Source organism: Gallus gallus, chromosome Z, assembly GCF_016699485.2.
Source record: "Gallus gallus isolate bGalGal1 chromosome Z, bGalGal1.mat.broiler.GRCg7b, whole genome shotgun sequence".
Lineage (NCBI taxonomy): Eukaryota > Metazoa > Chordata > Aves > Galliformes > Phasianidae > Gallus > Gallus gallus.
The window spans coordinates 45281463-45299675 of NC_052572.1; the positions used below are offsets into that span (position 1 = coordinate 45281463).

At 40.5% G+C, this 18213-nt stretch overlaps 1 protein-coding gene across 3 annotated transcripts in view; it reads right to left on the bottom strand.

Annotated features, from left to right (window-relative positions):
* The window catches only part of SPTLC1 (serine palmitoyltransferase long chain base subunit 1), a 33628-nt gene extending 15857 nt beyond the window's left edge, over positions 1 to 17771 (bottom strand). The window contains exons 1-5 of one of the 3 annotated variants that reach the window (XM_040656358.2): positions 17744 to 17771; positions 15907 to 16014; positions 7626 to 7720; positions 5496 to 5589; positions 5092 to 5164 (exon numbers count right to left, since the gene is read on the bottom strand). Coding sequence is in view for 1 of the 3 variants with exons in the window: in XM_004949252.5 (XP_004949309.1) it covers positions 5092 to 5164; positions 5496 to 5589; positions 7626 to 7720; positions 15907 to 16014; positions 17654 to 17719 (436 nt within the window). In the remaining 2 variants the exon portion in view is untranslated. Of the gene's footprint in view, positions 1 to 5091; positions 5165 to 5495; positions 5590 to 6898; positions 7722 to 15906; positions 16015 to 17653 lie in introns of those variants that run through there. The other 2 variants (XM_004949252.5, XM_040656359.2) reach the window with 2 other exon arrangements.
* Between the last annotated feature and the right edge of the window lie 442 nt (positions 17772 to 18213).

The following is an 18213-nucleotide window of genomic DNA, read 5'->3' on the forward strand; positions in this document are numbered from 1 at the left end:
AGCTAAAAACACTACATAATTATATGTGCACAAAGATTTGACTGTTAACATTTTTCTGCATACATATAAAACCTTAATTAAGCTAGTGCTGCACACAAGAGCTGTGAAGTACCAATTTAGTGTCTAGAATGCGCTCATATGCAAGTCAAGAGCAGAATAACTGAGACCAAGACCCCACATCTACTTTCATGCATTTTATTTGGTAGCCTGTCTTGGTCTTCATCTTTCTGAAGGGTACTGAAATGATGGTTGTTAGGCAACCACAAGCATAAAAAAAACCCCAAAAAGTGCAACACCAAAAACCACCCTCAAAAGCACAGACACACCTCACCTGTAATGAAGAGAACATTACTGTACAGACTCAGTTTTGTGTGAAGATACTAACAATTCAAGACTAAACACAGGGATGCACTTCTAAGATGTACAGTACAATGTAACAATTTCTTAATAGAATTACAGAATTGCTAAGGTTGGAAAAGACCCACAGGATCACTCAGTCCAACCATTTGCCCTTCACCAATGGTTCTCGCTAAACCATGTCCCTCAGTACATCATCCAAACGCTCTTTGAACACCTCCAGGCTCGGTGACTCCACCACCTCTCTGGGCAGTCCATTCCAGTGCCTGACCACCCTCTCAGAGAAGTGGTATTTCCTAACGTCCAGCCTGAATCTTCCCTGGCGCAGCTTGAAGCCATTCCCTCTAGTCCTATCACTAGTCACCCGAGAGAAGAGGACGACCCCCAGCTCACTACAACCTCCCTTCAGGTAGTTATAGAGAGCAATAAGGTCTACCCTGAGCCTCCTCTTCTCCACACTGAACAATCCCAGCTCCTCAGCTACTCCTCATAAGGCCTGTGCTCCAGACCCCTCACCAGGTCTGGACATGCTCGAGGGCCTCAATGTCTTTCTTACAGTGAGGGGCCCAAAACTGGACACAGTACTCAAGGTGTGGCCTCACCAGTGCTGAGCACGGGGGGACAATTACTTTCCTGTTCCTGCTGGCAACACTATTTCTGATACAAGCCAGGATGCCATTGGCCTTCTTGGCCACCCGGGCACACTGCTGGCTCATGTTCAGTCTAGCATCAATCAACACCCCCAGGTCCATTTCCTCTACACAGTCTTCCAGCCACTCTGCCCCAAGCCTGTAGCGTTGCCTGGCGTTATTGTGACCAAAGGGCAGGATCCGGCATTTGGTCTTGTTGAATCCCATCCCATTGGCTTCAGCCCAGCTATCTAGCCTGTCCAGATCCCTCTGTAGGGCCTTGCTACCCCCAGGCAGATCAACACTTTCAGCCAGCTTGGTGTCATCTGCAAACTTAGTGAGGGTGCACTCAATGCCCTCACCCAGGTCATCAATAAAGATAGTGAAGAGGACAGGCCCCAGCACCAACCCCTGGGGAACACCACTCCTGACCGGTTGCCAGCTGGATTTAACTCCATTCACCACCACTCTCTGGGCCCAGCCCTCCAGCCAGTTCCTTACCCAGCCAAGAGTGTACCTGTCCAAGCCACGGACTGCCAGCTTCTGCAGGAGAATACTATGGGAGACGGTGTCAAAGGCTTTGCTAAAATCTAGGTAGACTACATCAACAGCCTTTCCCTCATCCACCAGATGAGCCACTAGATCATAGAAAGAGATCAGGTTGGTCAAGCAGGACCTGCCCTTTGTGAACCCATGCTGGCTAGGCCTGATCCCCCGGTTGTCCTGCATGCGCCACATGAGTTCCCTCAAGACAATCTGCTCCATAATCTTCCCCAGCACCGAGGTCAGGCTAACAGGCCTGTAGTTCCCTGGATCCTCCCTGCAGCCCTTCTTGTAGATGGAAGTCACACTGGCAAGCCTTCAGTGTTCTGGGATCTCACCCATCAACAAGGAGCGCTGATAGATGATGGAAAGCGGCTCGGCTATCACCTCTGCCAGTTCCCTCAGCACTCTCAGGTGAATCTCATCCAGCTCCATGGAGTTGTGGCAGTTCAGTTGGAGTAGTAGGTCTCTGACTGTTTCCTCCTGAATTGTGGGGGGTTTAGTCTGCTCCCCAGCCAAGGCTGCCAGGTCAGAGAGAGGAGAAACCTGAGGATAACTGGTCTGACTTTTAAAAACAGACATAAAGAAGGCATTCAGAACGTCTGCCTTTTCCTTATCCTCAGTGGTCACATTCCCAGCCTCATCCAGTAGAGAATGGAGATTCTCCCTGGTCCTCCTCTTACTGTTGATATATCTGTAAAAGAGTTTCTTGTTCCCTTTTACGCCAGCAGCCAGGTTGAGTTCAAGCTGGGCTTTTGCCTTTCTGATTTTCTCCCTGCACATCTTAATGACTTCTTTGTATTCTTTCTGGGTTGCCCATCCCTTCTTCCACAGGAGGTAGATTCTCTTCTTCTCCTGGAGCCTCAAGAATAGTTCCCTATTCATCCACACCAGTCTTCTTCTGCGCCGGCTCAATTTGTGGCTCCGGGGGACAGCCTGCTCCTGCGCCTTTAAGACTTCCTTCTTAAAGAGCAACCAGCCATCTTGTACCCCTTTACTCTCTAAGACTGAGCCCCAGGGGACTCTCCCTACTAGTTTCCCGAACAATTCAAAGTCTGCCCTCCGGAAGTCCAAGGTAGCAGTTTTGCTGTTCCCCCTCCTGACTCCACCAAGAATCGACAACTCTACCATGTTGTGGTCACTTTGCCCAAGACAGCCCCCAGCCTCTACATCTCCCAACAGACCTTCTCTGTTTGTGAACAGCAGGTCTAGCGGCGCAGCTCCTCTCGTAGGTTCTCTTATCATCTGCATCAAGAAGTTGTCCTCCATACATTCCAGAAACCTCCTAGACTGCTTCTTCTGTGCTAAATTGTATTCCCAGCATATGTCAGGGAAGTTGAAGTCCCCCATGAGGACAAGGGCCGGCGATCGCGCAGCTTCCGCCAGCTGCTCATAGAACAACTCATCTGTCTCTTCATCCTGGTTTGGCGGTCTATAACAGATGCCCACCAAGATGTCTGCCTTGTCGGCTCTTCCCCTGATCTTAACCCATAAGGATTCAACCTTATTATCCCCAGTCATAAGTTCAGTAACCTCAAAGCACTCTTTAACATAGAGAGCCACGCTACAGCCCCTCCTTCCTTGCCTACCCTTCCTGAAGAGTTTGTAGCCATCCATTGCAGCACTCCAGTCATGGGAGTGGTCCCACCATGTTTCCGTAATGGCAACTAGGTCATAGCTTGCCTTCCGCACAGTGGCTTCCAACTCTTCTTGTTTGTTGCCCATGCTGTGTGCATTGGTATGGACACACTTTAGCTGAGTCCCTCACCTCATCCCTAATCCTATTATCGCTCCCCCAGGCTCATCTCTAGCAGGCCTCGTTTTATCCCCTTCCCCCCTCATGTCTAGTTTAAAAACCTCTCTACAAGCCCTGCCAGCTCCTGGGCAAGGATCCGTTTCCCCCTTTGAGACAGGTGATACCCATCTGCAGACCTCAGGCCAGGTGCCAAGTAGACCACCCCATGATCAAAGAACCCGAGATTCTTGTGTTTGCAGCAGCCTCTCAGCCATGTGTTTATGTGATGGGTACTTACTGAATCTACAAAATCCCCATAAAGAGGCAGAGAGAAGACTAAAATGATCTCTAATATTAACATGAAATATTAGCCCTTATGAGGGGATAATTTTGAGTGACAATCATCAATTAAATCCAGTACAGTAGGAGCAGAAAACTATAAACACTTTACTACTTTTCCTATGAAAAACGGTATCTCAAAAAGGTCAGTTTAACATCGCTTCACTAATGACATCATGCAGCAATATCATAGATTACACCTCCTGTTTTGTGAAATGGAATATTTACTACCCATAAAACAGGAGCCAATTAACAGTAGCCAAACTAAAGGCAAAAGCTAAACAGTTTGGAACTTAGGATTACACCTGCAAAGAAGACAGGAAACAAACCAGAGAATCTCTCATTTACCAGAGAAAATCTACTTTAGCTACATTCTACTCTAAAAATTACTACAAAGAAGCACTAAAATCAGGATTTCACAACATTTAATGTCAACCTGGATTCAAAACAGAGAAAGAGTCCATAAGTTTCTTTGAGCTTTTCGGTGTATTTTAAACCTTGTTTGAATTCTAACACATCTATGTGGAACTATGGTCACTGAGGGAATCTAGCTTCATAGAAGCTCACAAGTAACAAGCAGACTGCTACCTCTTTTATTTTTTTAAGAAATTAATTACAGCTATAGATTAACGGAAAGTCTCTAAGACTGCTGTCAAATACCCAGCTTCATTCTGATATACAGACATTTAACATAGCAAAATAGGTAGAGCAACAGTTTAATCACTCAAAGGACTAGCTTGAAAAAGTTTAAAATAGTCTTGAATTAAAGCCAAGGCTAAACAAAGATACAAAAATCATTTGAGTACAAACATACCATGAATTCCAATACCTCTGACAAGACAGAAAAGTTCACAAGATAATGAGTTGATGCTTTTAGCCTCCAACTGTACAGTTATTCATTTATTACTCTCTGGTTTCCAAGCAGTACTTCAATATCAACACCTATGAATAACTATGTCCAGAGACTGATATTATGAACTTGCTTTTTATTAACCAGAATTAAGAAAACCCTCAGTAACACCCTCTCACATCATAAAATTTCTAAATTACAAAGTAATCAGTAAAGAAAAACTTCATTATGACTACAGCATTAGATTAAATTAGATAAAATTAGTAATATTTACCATTGAAAACAGAAGTCAGACTGCCCTCTTGTGGTCTATTTAGAAACGCGTTTGTAAGTTGCACTGAAATTCACCAGGATTAGGAAATTTCTGGTGTTTCTTTTTCTTTTTTTCTTTTTTTTTTTAATTTTCCACCAACACCAGCATCAGAAAGTAAGAAAGATTAAGAAATGGTATAAAAAGAGAAAGGAACAAAATTGCGAGCTATCAACAATCCTTACCAATTACAGTAAAAACTGTTTTAAAGCATAACTGTTCTTCATGATAATTGAAATGATTTGTTTCTTACACAAAGAACTTATGTGGCTAACTTACCACATCAGTCTTAAAAACATTAAAGGTAGATCAGAAGAAAATTACTGACCAAAAGTACCATAGAATCCTCTAGGTCCACAAGTACCAACACCGTATTTCTTCAAAGATGCTTGAGCCGCACTCTTTAACAGAAAACAAATTATGTGAAATATTTATCCCTACAATTAGTAACTAATTCTTCTACAGAGCTCATATTGACTTTTTTTTTTTAATTCTGCTGACCGAGAACGTTATATAATAATCTAATAATTAGCTAGCTCCAAGTAAGTGTATCAGTTAGAACTTCAGTTAAAAGACAAATAGCACAAAATTATAAGATTTGTAATCTTCCTTGCTGCTTTAGAAGCATATTTCCTTAAAGTTTTTGCTTTCCAAAGTAACTTTCAATTTCAAGGAAACACACCAGCTAAAAGAGGACTAATCATACACTTTACAGTAACCAGAAGAACTCACCTTAACTTTCTCATTATCCAGAAGTCCAAGAAAATTGAATGATGCAAAGTTTACACATTCCTTGCCATTAACAATGATTTTATGGGTAGGAGGACTGAAAAAATTAATAGAGATCAACTGTTATGAATGAATGTTTATGATTTTCATAAAACTTCTATACTGTTGAATTGTTTATTTTTCGTATTAAGAAAAGACAGAGTATTTTCAAGATTCCTCATTTCCATTTTTTTTTAACTGGCAATTGATGTTTAAGTTTAATATTAAGGCCAAACTCAGCAAAATCATTTCTCCTGTAAGTTCATAAAGTATTGTTAAATATCTTTATTTAAGTTTAGTTTCATGATTCTTTGCTGAAAACTCAATTCACACAAAGATGACTCTTGAAGAGATAAATAAAGCTTCTCCTTAACTTAAAAGTTATGTGATATCTGTTTGGAAGAGTATTAAAATAAAAACAAAATTTTATTGCTACTTACTTGTACAATAAAAATGTATTTAAAACTTCACAGAATCACAGAATTGCAGGGGTTGGATGGGACCTCTAGAGATAGCATTGAGTCTAACCCCCCTGCAAAGCAAGCTCCCTACAGCAAACTGCACAGGTAGGCATTCATACAGGCCTTGAATATCTCCAGAGAACTTATGTTTTTATCATAAAGCAATCCATAATACCAACCTTCTACTGCCTCGTGCTAACTGTAAACAAACAGAAGTATTCTGTTTAACTGAGTTTCCAACTCTCTTTAAACCAGAACAGTTTAAATAAACCATGTAATCAGGAAATACAAAAGCCATGAAAACATGCAGTATTAACAAATGAACAACATCATAGTAAGCAAAGAACAGAAAAAAGTTCTGCACTAAAAGTTATGGTTTAGATAAAAGTTTATTGCCATTAAAGAAAAAACAGGTATTACTGCTTTAAATGTAAGTATCACATGTTCTGTATTCTAAAAGCAATCTTGTTTCAGCAATTATACACTTCAATACTATAACCTCAAGAGCTTCAACTAATCACTCAATGCTGAAACTCTCACAGCTAAGCCAATTACGAAACCTTATGTGTGTCCATTTCTCTATGTGTTGACAACAAAATTGAGACTACCATCGAAGCCACAGATGGCAAAAGCAGAGACAGGGAGAATGAAGAATCAATCATTAAATGAAGGACATAATCAGATTTGAGACCATCTGAGGAATCTGAATATGTACAGGTGCAACATAACATACACATCCAAGGGTCCTGAGGGAACTGTAAAGAGATGGAAGCCACTTTCAATCACATTTGAGAAGTTGTGGCAGTCTAGTGAAGTTCTCAGTGACTGGGAAAGGGGAAATTTAACCATCACTATTAAAAAGGGAAAACAGGAAGACCCAGGAGACTACAGGTCAGTCAGTCTCACCTTTGTACCCAGGAAGACCATGGAGCAGATTCTCCTGAAAACAAGGCTATGTTAAACAGAGAATAGAGAGGTGACGACCAGCATACTTTTACTAAGGGCAAATCCTAATTAACTTGGTGACCCTCTACAACAGGATTATAGTGTTGGTGGATAATGCAAGAGCATCCGACATCATCTGCCTGGAGTCGTGCAAAGCAGTTGACACTGTCCCATGTGACAGTGCATTCAAAACAACTTTCACATCAAGCATTCTGATGGTCCAAATCTATTATTCTAAGAAGGAATAACTTTTCATGAAGTGTCAAGTAGCTAGGCAAAAAATCAGTTTCTCCTGCAGTGTCTTGTAATTGCTCAGATCCCCCTAATCTCTTACTCAAAGTTAGTAAATAACATGCTAATATTTAGAAGAAATTAAAACCAAATTACCATCAAAAATACAGACCAGAATGAAGACAAAGATAAAAGTATCCATTCAATATTAAAAACAAACTAAAACCCTAAATTAAAACATTCAAAGAAGTGAAGATTATTTTAATAAGGACCTTGATAAGGTTACAAAAATAGGACCTTCTCTTCAGTGGCATATTCAGTTCTGTCCTCTAAAAATGTAATTAATTTATGAACGTTTTTAGGGATATGGAAATACTTTGCTATTAATATGCTTAAAATATGGATATAAAATATTTTAATTGAAGTAAAAAACAGAAATTATCTTGGTTAGACTTGCCCTGAAACAATGTTGTAGTTGAGAGCTGGGTGATCTTTTGATACAGGAGGAACAAGAGGCTCCGGCTGCCATTCTTCAATCAACTCTTCTTTTTCCTGAAGAACAGAAAAAAAAACTGCTCAAAATGCATTTCTGTTACAAAAGTCCTTATACTGAACAGTTGTTAATAGTTAAACAATAAATTACATATCCTACTGCATATAACATTCATATTATCAACATATCAACATATTTCTGAGATACATGGGGTTGGTAATATTTCTACAAGGTCAACGAAGAGTATCTGAGTTCTTCAAAAGGAAGGATGTGTAAAAAGAGATTATGATGGTGCATTGAAAATATCATGATATGATAATTAAGAGCACAGATATGAATTTGGTGTTCCTGGCAAATTCAATCAATACTTCATTCAGTCTACTAATTATTAAAATCATCTTCTACAGCATGTAATTCAACACAAATAATGTAATAATTGAACATAAATTGCCTCACTTCACATTCTCAAGTCTTCAACTGTGCAGTTCAAACAACTGTGGTATTAAAACACTAAGCAAAGTAACACAAACATAACCAAGACACAACAGAAAATACAAATTGCCAAACACTTAAGACATAGCAGTGGCAACAACAACAAAACTAAACCACATATCCCCCCATCTAATCATGGAAGAACGCATATTTACCTTCAAAGTGCTTTAAACTATACAAGAAAACCTCAGTTAAATGATTTTCTGAATGATTTGTACTGGACCAGCAAGGCAGCTGCATTAGACCAGTTCCACACAAATCAGCAACTACTAAGGAAAACCACCAAAACCATACCATTCTTCATACCAACCAAGAGTTCTTAAAGAGGATTATTTGCAATTATAATAAGGTAAGTCTGATATCATACTTGTTATCTAACTTTTGACAACAATGGGGTAACATTTCTACACATATTTAAGGGTACTTATTTTAATATCTAAATAAAAGAACTCTAATCAATTTTTAAAAATAGAAAAATTTTTAAAAATAGAAAATTTTTTTCTAATTCAATTTTTAAAAATAGAATTTTTTTTTTCATAAAATACTTTCTTCCAAGCCTTCAATGAACAAGAACAAATTAAGATCATTAAAATCAAAAAACATGCCAGAATAGTGTTTACTTTTGTGTACTTTCATCAGTTTCTTTTTACTAACCTAATGAATTTTGTTTCTAGGTATTTCTGGAATATAAAGTAGTATCCAAGAACTCTGCAAAGGTCTACTGCAAACTACAAATGGAAATTTCACTTTTTATGTGAGCATAGTCACCTGTATTTCTAATATTTTGCAGATGTAGTTTAAATACCTTTTTATTTTACTTTTTCATGTTAGGTTTTTTTTTTTTTTTACTGTAATTTTACCCATCGGGCATATGCTTTAAAGGAAATAAAATGCCACTAACACACATAACACAATTAAATTTATCCATTATTTTGAAATGGCCACACTTATGTAAGAAAAGGTACATAGTTTCTTCAGCAATTGCAGAACAGATCATTGGAGCCCTGCACATAGTTGTACATGCATTGAAATGCTACTCCATGTACTACTACTTATTACTGCATTGTAAATCTCAGGTTCAACAAGATTCAGCAAACAACTTCTGATGGCAGATTAACAGACAAAACATTCTATAAAGATTGATGCATAACATAGTACCAAAATGGTTAGAAAAATATTACCTGAATTCAGGTTACTCCCAGCATGAAACAACAATCTTAACTCTGTTTGCTAAACTGATCCAAAACAAAGAACGGTATTCTGATTTTGGGTCAAGGTATTTATACAAACCAGGGGAAGACCTCCTTGAGAGCAGCCCTGTGGAAGAAGGATGTGAGGGTCCTGGTGGACGAGAAACTGGACATGAGCCAGCTGTGTGTGCTTGCAGCCCAGAAGGCCAACTATATCCTGAGCTGCATTAAAAAAGGGGTGGCCAGCAGGGAGGGGGAGGTGATTGTGTCCCTCTACTTGGCTCTTGTGAGGCCCCGTCTGGAGTTCTGCGTCCATGCCTGAGGCCCCCAGCACAAGAAAGACATGGAGCGTGACCAGAGGAGGGCCACTAAAATGATCAGAGGGCTGGTGCACCTCTCCTATGAGGAAAGGTTGAGGGAACTGGGATTGTTCAGCTTGGAGAAGAGAAGACTCCAGGGAGACCTCATTATGGCCTTCCAGAACTTGAAAGGAACACATAAACAGGGGGGGAATGACCGTTTACAAGGGTGGATAGTGATAGGACAAGGGGGAATGGTTTTAAACTGAGACAGGGGAGATTTAGGTTAGATATTAGGAGGAAGTTTTTCACCCAGAGGGTGGTGACACACTGAAACAGGTTGCCCAGAGAGGTTGTGGATGCCCCATCCCTGGAGGCATTTAAGGCCAGGCTGGATGTGGCTCTGGGCAGCCTGGTCTAGTGGTTGGTGACCCTGCATATAGTGGGGGCTTGAAACTAGGTGATCTTTAAAGGTCGTTCTCAACCCAGGCCATTCTATGATTCTATGATTCATGTGCAACTCTGTACCACATAGCTATTTAAAAAGCTACTACCAAAAATATAATTTCATGCTATGGGTGCTGACCCACAGCACTGTAAACCAATTGTTGCTACGGTACAGTCCTCTCTGAGATTTAAATACTTTTTCCATTCCTTTTGTTAGCACAGGCAGTCATGAAGCAGACAATAACCTCCTTCTGGAAAATGATCCAGATGAAAACAAATCTACCAAAAGCAACACGGACATGCAGCTAAACTAAAGGTCACAACAAAGTAGTCCCAACCTAGACTGACTAACGCTACTACAAAACCAAATCCTGAGCAAAAGATGTCCAGCAGTACTCTGTACCTTTTCATAACACTTCATAAAGTCTTCTGAAGATCAGAAAGCAGGATATTCGCCCATGTAGCCCGCAGTTTGCTGAAATGTACCTGGTGATAAAGGCCTCAAAACCCTGAGACACAATGTAGCCAGCACCAATAGTTTTTTGTCTCTTTCAGAGGAGTACTTAAATTATTTTCAGAAGTCAGCTCAATTCCGATAAGAAATGTTGCAGCTTGTCAGTTACAGATAGATAAAAAAGAAGAACAGTATATAAGTTTCATTGCCCACAGGAAAAGAACTTAGGTGTGGTGCATTTTCTGTGGAGCTGGTTAATATTTAATTTCAAAAAACATTCTGTGTGAGTTTCATACAGTGTAGCTTAATGAGTTAGTAATTTTCTCCCTGCTACTCATACTAAATTGGCAGGAGTTCCAATCTTCCATTTGAAAAGTTTGCAGTATGCAGGAACTGCATCACAGATCACAAACCACTGACAAGGTACGTCCCGCCTTTTCTTCTACATGAAATAAAATCATAGGATAGTCTTAGTTGGAAGAAACCTTAAAGGTCATTCAGTTTGAACCCCTCTGCTATGAACAGGGACACGGTTGCCCAAAAGCACCATCCAACCTGGCCTTTAATACTTCCAGGTATGGGGTATCCACAGCTTCTCTGCGCAGCCTGTCCCAGTGTATCACTCCCACAGTGACAAATTTCTTCCTTCCACCTATTCTAAGTATCTGCTCTTGTAATTCAAAACTGTTATCCTTGTCCTGTCACCAGACTCCACCATAAAGAGTCTCCCTCCACAGCTTTCTTATAGGCTCCCTTTAGGTATTGGAAGGCCTCTGTAAGGTCTCCTCAGAGCCTCCCCTTCTCTAAATAGCCTCAACTTCCTTAGCCTGTCTTCATAGCAGAGGTGCTCCAGCTCTTTGACCATCTTTGTAGTCCTCTGAACTTGTTCCAACAGGTTCATGTCATGCTGAGTGTTCCAGAGCTGAAAAGAGTTCTCCAGGTGTGGTCTCCTGAGTAGAGAAGAATCATCCCCTTTGCCCTGCTGAGCACACAGCTTTCAGTTTTTTATTCACCAACATCCTCAAATCCTTCTGCATGTGGCTGCTCTCTATCCCTCCTCCATCCTGCCTGCATTCAGCTTTGTGATTGCCTTGATCTAGGTGCAGGACCTTGACTTGGCCTTGCTGAACTTCACGAGGTTTGCCCAAGCCACCTCTCAAGCCTGTAAATGACTATCTGGATGGCATCCCTTTTGTCCAGCAAGTAAACTGTATCACTCTGTTTAGCATCATCTGCAAACTTGCTCGAAGTGCGCTCAATCCCACCATCAGTGTTACTGGGACAATGTTAAATAGTGCTTATCCCAAAACCAACCTTTGAGGGATATCAATCATCAGTAGTATCCACTTGGGCATTGAGCCCATTGACTGCAACTCCTTCAATTGCTTTGTAGTTCGATTAGATTACATTGGCTTCTGTGGTAAAAACTCCTCTACTATGGTGGGGACTGGAGATATCAGTAACTGAAATGATTACCAGTATCAATATATATATAAAAAAAGAGACCCACAGTGCACAGGGGCCAGCCCATACTCCTTCCTCCTTGTGTTTTGCAAATATCTCAATTCACCAGATTTTCCAGAATAAGCAGAAGAAGATCCATCTGACCAATATGACATAGCTGAAAGAGGCTTTCATACAAGTGACCCTCACTGTAATAACTTCTACCTCGCATCTTCTAAATACATGCCTAATTTCAGACAAACATAAACAATAAAAATATTTATTCTAAAGTACACAGAGAAACCAGAGTTTAATTAACATTTTAACATTCTCAATATATACTTGATTCACTTATTTTTCTTCAGTTCACTGTACTTTAAAATAGCCAATTGAAGGGAAAAAAAAAAAACTTTAATTTCCTCTCTCTTGGGCTATAACATAACATAAGTAAACTCATGTCTCAGTTCTTTCCCTAATTCTGTTTAATTTATATAGATATGTACATTTTATATTTGAACATTAAACTTTTGTTTATGAATATCCTATGTGGAAATACAAACATGTTTTGTTTCATAAAACACAGTAGAATATTTATACAAGTAGGTAAAATCTATATAAACATTTTTATATATCCAAATATACACACACAATTTTTTTAAATTGGTGATGGGTTTTAATATTTAAAAATCATGCACCTTGATAAGAGAAATAGTTTTATATAAACACATCCAATCCAAACTATTTAAACAAGTTGTTGTTGTTTTTACCCTGATGTTCAAGAAGTCATAGAATCATGGAATGCATGAGGCTGAAAAGGTTATTAAAGACCAACTGGTTCCAACAACCCTGCCATGGCCAGGGCCCCACCCACCAGATCAAGCTGCTCAGGGCCTCATTCAACCTGGCCCTGACCATCTCCAGGGATAGGGTATCCACAGCTTCTTCTCTGGACGGCCTGTACCTCACCACACTGTCAGGAAAAGAAATTCTTCCTAACACATAACCTCTCCTCTCTTTTGGTTTAAAACCATTCTTCCTTGTCCTATCACCATACAACTCGGTAATGAGTCTCTCCCTGTTTTTTTTGTTGTCCCCTTTTAGCTACTTTAAAGCCACAATGAGGTCTCCTCAGAGCCTTCTCTTCTCCAAGCTGAAGAAGCCCAGTTCCCTCAACCTTTCTTCACAGGAGAGCTGCTCCAGCCCTCTAATAGTCTTTGTAGCCCTCCTCTGGACCCACTCAAACAACTTTACATCTTTCTTGTGCTAGGGTCCCAGGCCTGAATGCAGTAGCCCCAATGGGGCCACACAGGGGCAGAACATAAGGGCATAATCACCTCCCTTGTTAGTATGAAGCAATTATCTCCATAAGACATGTCTTTGCTAGCACAAGTGTTTTGAAACAGTGTAAAGCATACAGCTGTGTCAATATTCAAAGATTAATAATACTTTTATTTGCAGTCATATCAGTCCTCAAATAATAGCACTTTAAGTTATTGGTATTTACAGAATTATGCCATCAATTGGTAAATGTCTTTAACTTTAGTGGAATCTTGGCCTGAAAGAACTGGAAGCTCACAGGATGGAACTACATCCACTTTTCTCTTTAAATACCTTCTGATCCTGAACAATTCTTGAACACTATGTGTGCAAGAGACAGCTCTCATGGCCTACATTATTTCCTGGCCATGCATTAAAGATTCTTCTCTGAGAAGAACTCTCTAGTCCCCATGTGAATACTATTCTAATTAAATTTATTATACTACTACCCTAATGAACATTCTAAAACTTAAAAAAAAAAATACAACTTTTTCTTGTACACACAAGTATAAGACATGGCTCCTAGCAGGGTTTCACAGATTGAGAAAAACTCAGTATTATTTATTGCAGAGTGAAAGACTTCCTTTTGCACAAATTGTTGGATGGAGAGTGAGTTTGTAGCTAAATGATGGAACGCAATCTTTGGCAACCCACACCAATCCTCACTGGCCCTTTGCTGCTTTCCAGTAGATTTTACTTGGAATAAGAAGTCCATGAGAATCTGCATGTCCAGTATTCTGTCTAGCCATAAATTAATTTGTACCTCCTGAAATCCCAAACTGTCAAGAAATTACAGTCAGAGAAAGTACTCCAGCTTATTAGTTAATTAATCAAGAGCTTTCTTTCTTTTTTTTTTTTTTTTTTAACTGAGCCAATAGCAATACCTGCAAGCAGTGTTGTGACATTCAGCCTGAAAGCTAATTCCTGGACTAGGTTTCATTGCTACACATTCGACTAAACCCAGAAGACATGTTTGGGTGGATTTCATCACTGTTTTAGAAGTGTGACTTGTAAGTTCACTAGATTGCACAACATATAATCTACTTCTGGTTTCCCAGGTCAGACTGGTCCTGATAGATCATGCTATATGGCTGTGCAATAGTGGTACTCTTTGGTAATATTCATCATGTGAAGTCAGCTCTTCTCTGGCAGCATCCCCAAGAGCAAGTCACTGAGAAACACCAAGTATCATTACGTAACTGGCTGACATAAGGGTAGTCTGAGCTCCACTGTGTGAGCTGACATATCTTCACTGCCTGCATACAAACGACCCAGTCATTCTTTCCAGTGTGGCAGAGACTGGACACCACAGCATGAATCAAACTAGGACAAAGGAGAGGACAAATAAGCAGCACTCTTCTTGCTGGCATATTACTACATGTAACTCAACAGATACATCAAAGTCTGCTTGCGTAGAATCCCATACTGCATTAAACAGATCAGTGTAAGCTATCTGAGGATTTTTAGTGAAGATTAAGGTTTTTTTTCCCCACATACAGCCATTTCACATGCAAAAGAGCTTTTTCAAATCACCTACATTACAGAAGAGTGACAGAATCCCACCATAGCTTCAATGTTTCAGACTGCTTAAGTGCTCCTCCAGCTGTAGAAGGCTTATTCACATTTTTACTTCACTGTTGTATTTATGCTTAATTTCAATTAATTACAGAATTGTTTGCATACTGCATATTTACATTATATTACTGTAATGCAAGCACTGTAGAGTATATAAGCACTATTTTACAAGACATTCCCTTCCAAATACAGCTGTTCATATTGAAAACATTCCTTCAATTTTCACAGATCAGACCAATTTAAATTTCCTTTATCAATTGTCAGATAACCTGAATATAGCACCAGACTAAAAAGCATTTCCTCAAACTATACTTTCCATTAAGAACAGTTAAGGCTGGAAAGGACTTCAAGAGGTAATCTGGTCCAAGCTCCTTGATCAAGCAGAAACATCTACAGCAGGCCATCCAGGAAATACCAGATAAAGGTAACAAAAAGCTTGAGGTGTTAATAATTAACATTTCAAGTCATACCCTTTGCTATAATGCAGCTCTTAGCACTTCAACTTTTATTCTTTTGTGCCCTGCAAATGAGAATTAATGTATCCAGTATCCATATAATGTAATTATTTACAATTTTTATTCCTAGCAATTAACACTCCTTTTCACCTCTCAAGTTCAAGAAACTTCATATGAATCTCATGAGAAGTATCACAGCAAGAAATTACTGTATGCAGTCCAGGGATATCTGTAAAACAAATTGTACTCATTCCTGTTTGTCACAGCTTCTCTGGGCAACCTGTTCCAGAGACTCACTGCCCTATATTAAAGTCAATTTTTAGTAGTTCACTAGTCATTCCATGGTTATGTTAGTTTTGTTGCTTTGTTTTTTAACATTTTTAGACTCCCAAATATCATGATTACTTTAAAAGCACAAGCTGAAGTGTTTAAGCAATTCCTTACTCAGAATTTTATCCCTTGAAATCCTAAGAAAAACTAGCATAATTTGCTGTTCTGCAGCAGTGGTTCAACAGTCAAACACATCACTATCTATCAACTGTTTCCATAAACAAAAATATTCTTCCACCATACCTTAGGCGTTAGATCAGATCTCTCTTGAAGCTTGTATGTTTTGGAGAAAATAAGTCTGATTATCCACAGAATTAGAATTCCTTCCAAAATAAGATGGTATGCAGGAGCCTGAAAATCAAGCACAAAAAGCACAATGAAGCACAAAAACTAAACATAATTCTTTTTGATCTAGCTTGATACTTTCCAACAGTTTTGTCTCCCCCAGTTACACTCTCAGAGACTCGAAACTGATCAAAAGCTGTTATGCATTTCCAACAAAACTTATGATTACATAAAAATGCTTCACTTCACAACTACCAAATTTAGACACTGAGTATGAATGGACTTGTCCTACAGCTAATGAACAAGGTTCAGGCTACACTGTTAAGCAGTTTTAGCAATAACCACACATTGAGTATTGAGTGAAGGAACTGCAGATACACCCTGTGGGTTACATTGGTGAAAGCTTTTACAACCACAGAGAGAGAGCTTCCAGGTCTATGTCATATACACACAACAACTTCAACCCTAAATTCTTATAATTTAAAGCCACCAGTAGCAACACTAGCTAGTATTTACAAAAAGATATCTAATCTGACCCACAGGACACATTTTTGCTTACATTCAGAGGCACTTTGAATGGGTGTAACCTAACAAAATCACAAGAAGCAGTTTTGTTCCATACCATTTACTTTTCTCTGTGGAAACAATATCCAAAAACTTATACAGCAAACAAAAACAGAATAGATCCCATTTAGAGTTAGTCTTTTTGGATGCTCAAAAGGAGGAAATTCAACTGTTTCTAGTAGCAGAAGCAATTTAATGTCTTTGGGGAGTTTGGCAACATTATTTCACACATAGTTTAAAGAATGGGTTCAGTTAATCCATTTCAGCAAGGCTACAGTCTACTGTAGATGCCTACTATTTTTAAAAGACTCAAAGTTCACACACAGTAGAAAGATGATATTTCCTTGAGCACTAGATCTTGAGATTGTATTTTGAACCAGCCCTTAGGATCTTGCCCAAGCGTTACCAACAAAGCCATGCAACTTTAAGACAGAGCTTGAATCCATACTCACGTTATCTGCTCACATTTGACTGAGAATAAAACTTATCAAAACACCTAACTTTTGTGAATGAACTATTAAATAAACTAGGCTTCCCAACTGAGACTGCTATTTCCTTACCACCCGCCTAGTTTTGAGAAAGAAGGAAAACAAATAAGCAACTCTTTTCAGATAGCCTTGCTGACCTACATCAAAGAAAAGCCACAAACAACAGTGAAGAGAATATGCTATACTTGCCAGCAACTGAAAACACTGTTTGGAAAGAAAAAAAAAAAAAAGCACCTGTTTCTAACTGAAGGCAAGACAAATGCTTATTGAATCGTTCACCCAAATCCACACACTAGTCATTCCAGAGTGCGGTTTTTTCAGCAGTCTGCACCTTTAAAACATCGTATATCTGTTGCAGACTTGCACGCTCAACAGAGCTACAAGGCGCAAGGTGCTGGTGGACCCGCCGGCGAGGCACACCGCTCTAGCTCGCGGCCGCTTTCTTCCTGCGACCCGGACAGTCGAAATCCTGCTTTCCGTTGTCTGTGCCAGGAAATCCCGACCGCTACGGCCAAGGCCGCGGGAAGCCGCCGCGAAAGACCGCAGTCGCTTCGGCTGGGCCTCGGGCCCGCTGCCGTTTGCTCGCTCCCTGTCGCGACTCCTGGCCGCGGCTCGCCACCACCCAACATACCGCCCCTACAGACACGACGCACCTCGTAGAAGGCCTGCACCATCTCCACCAGGACCCACTGCTGCCCCATGCCCACCGCCGCTGCCATCTCCACGTCCGCCCGTCTACTCACAACCGACCAGCTTCCGCCCCGGCGCCCCGACGCCGACGTGAGGGGAGGGGCCACCGCCCACGGCCTGGGGAGAGCGCTCCCTGCCGCCCGGAGGGAGGGGAGCACAGTTGACGGTTGCGGCGCAGCTGGGCAGCGGCGGCGCCGTGGCGGGCAGCGTGCCAGCGTGGGCCCGGCGCCACCACCGGCGGAGCGGGGTGGAGACGTGGGGCTGGAGGGGAGATTGAGGCTGCCGGTGCTGAAGGCTGACGGATGGGAAAAGTGGAGCGCGAAGCTGGGGGAAGCTCGAGAGAAACGTGGCTCAGCCTCCACCAAAGGAACTGATTCGTAATAGTGCAAAAAGCACTCTCGTAATGGGATTGCTGGGCATGTTGGAGCAACGTTCCTGACATGCACACACTACGACGAAACCTGACAGGAAACCGATAGCTTTGTGTCGTGGTAGGTGTTAGATAGCTCACCTGGTGGTGCTT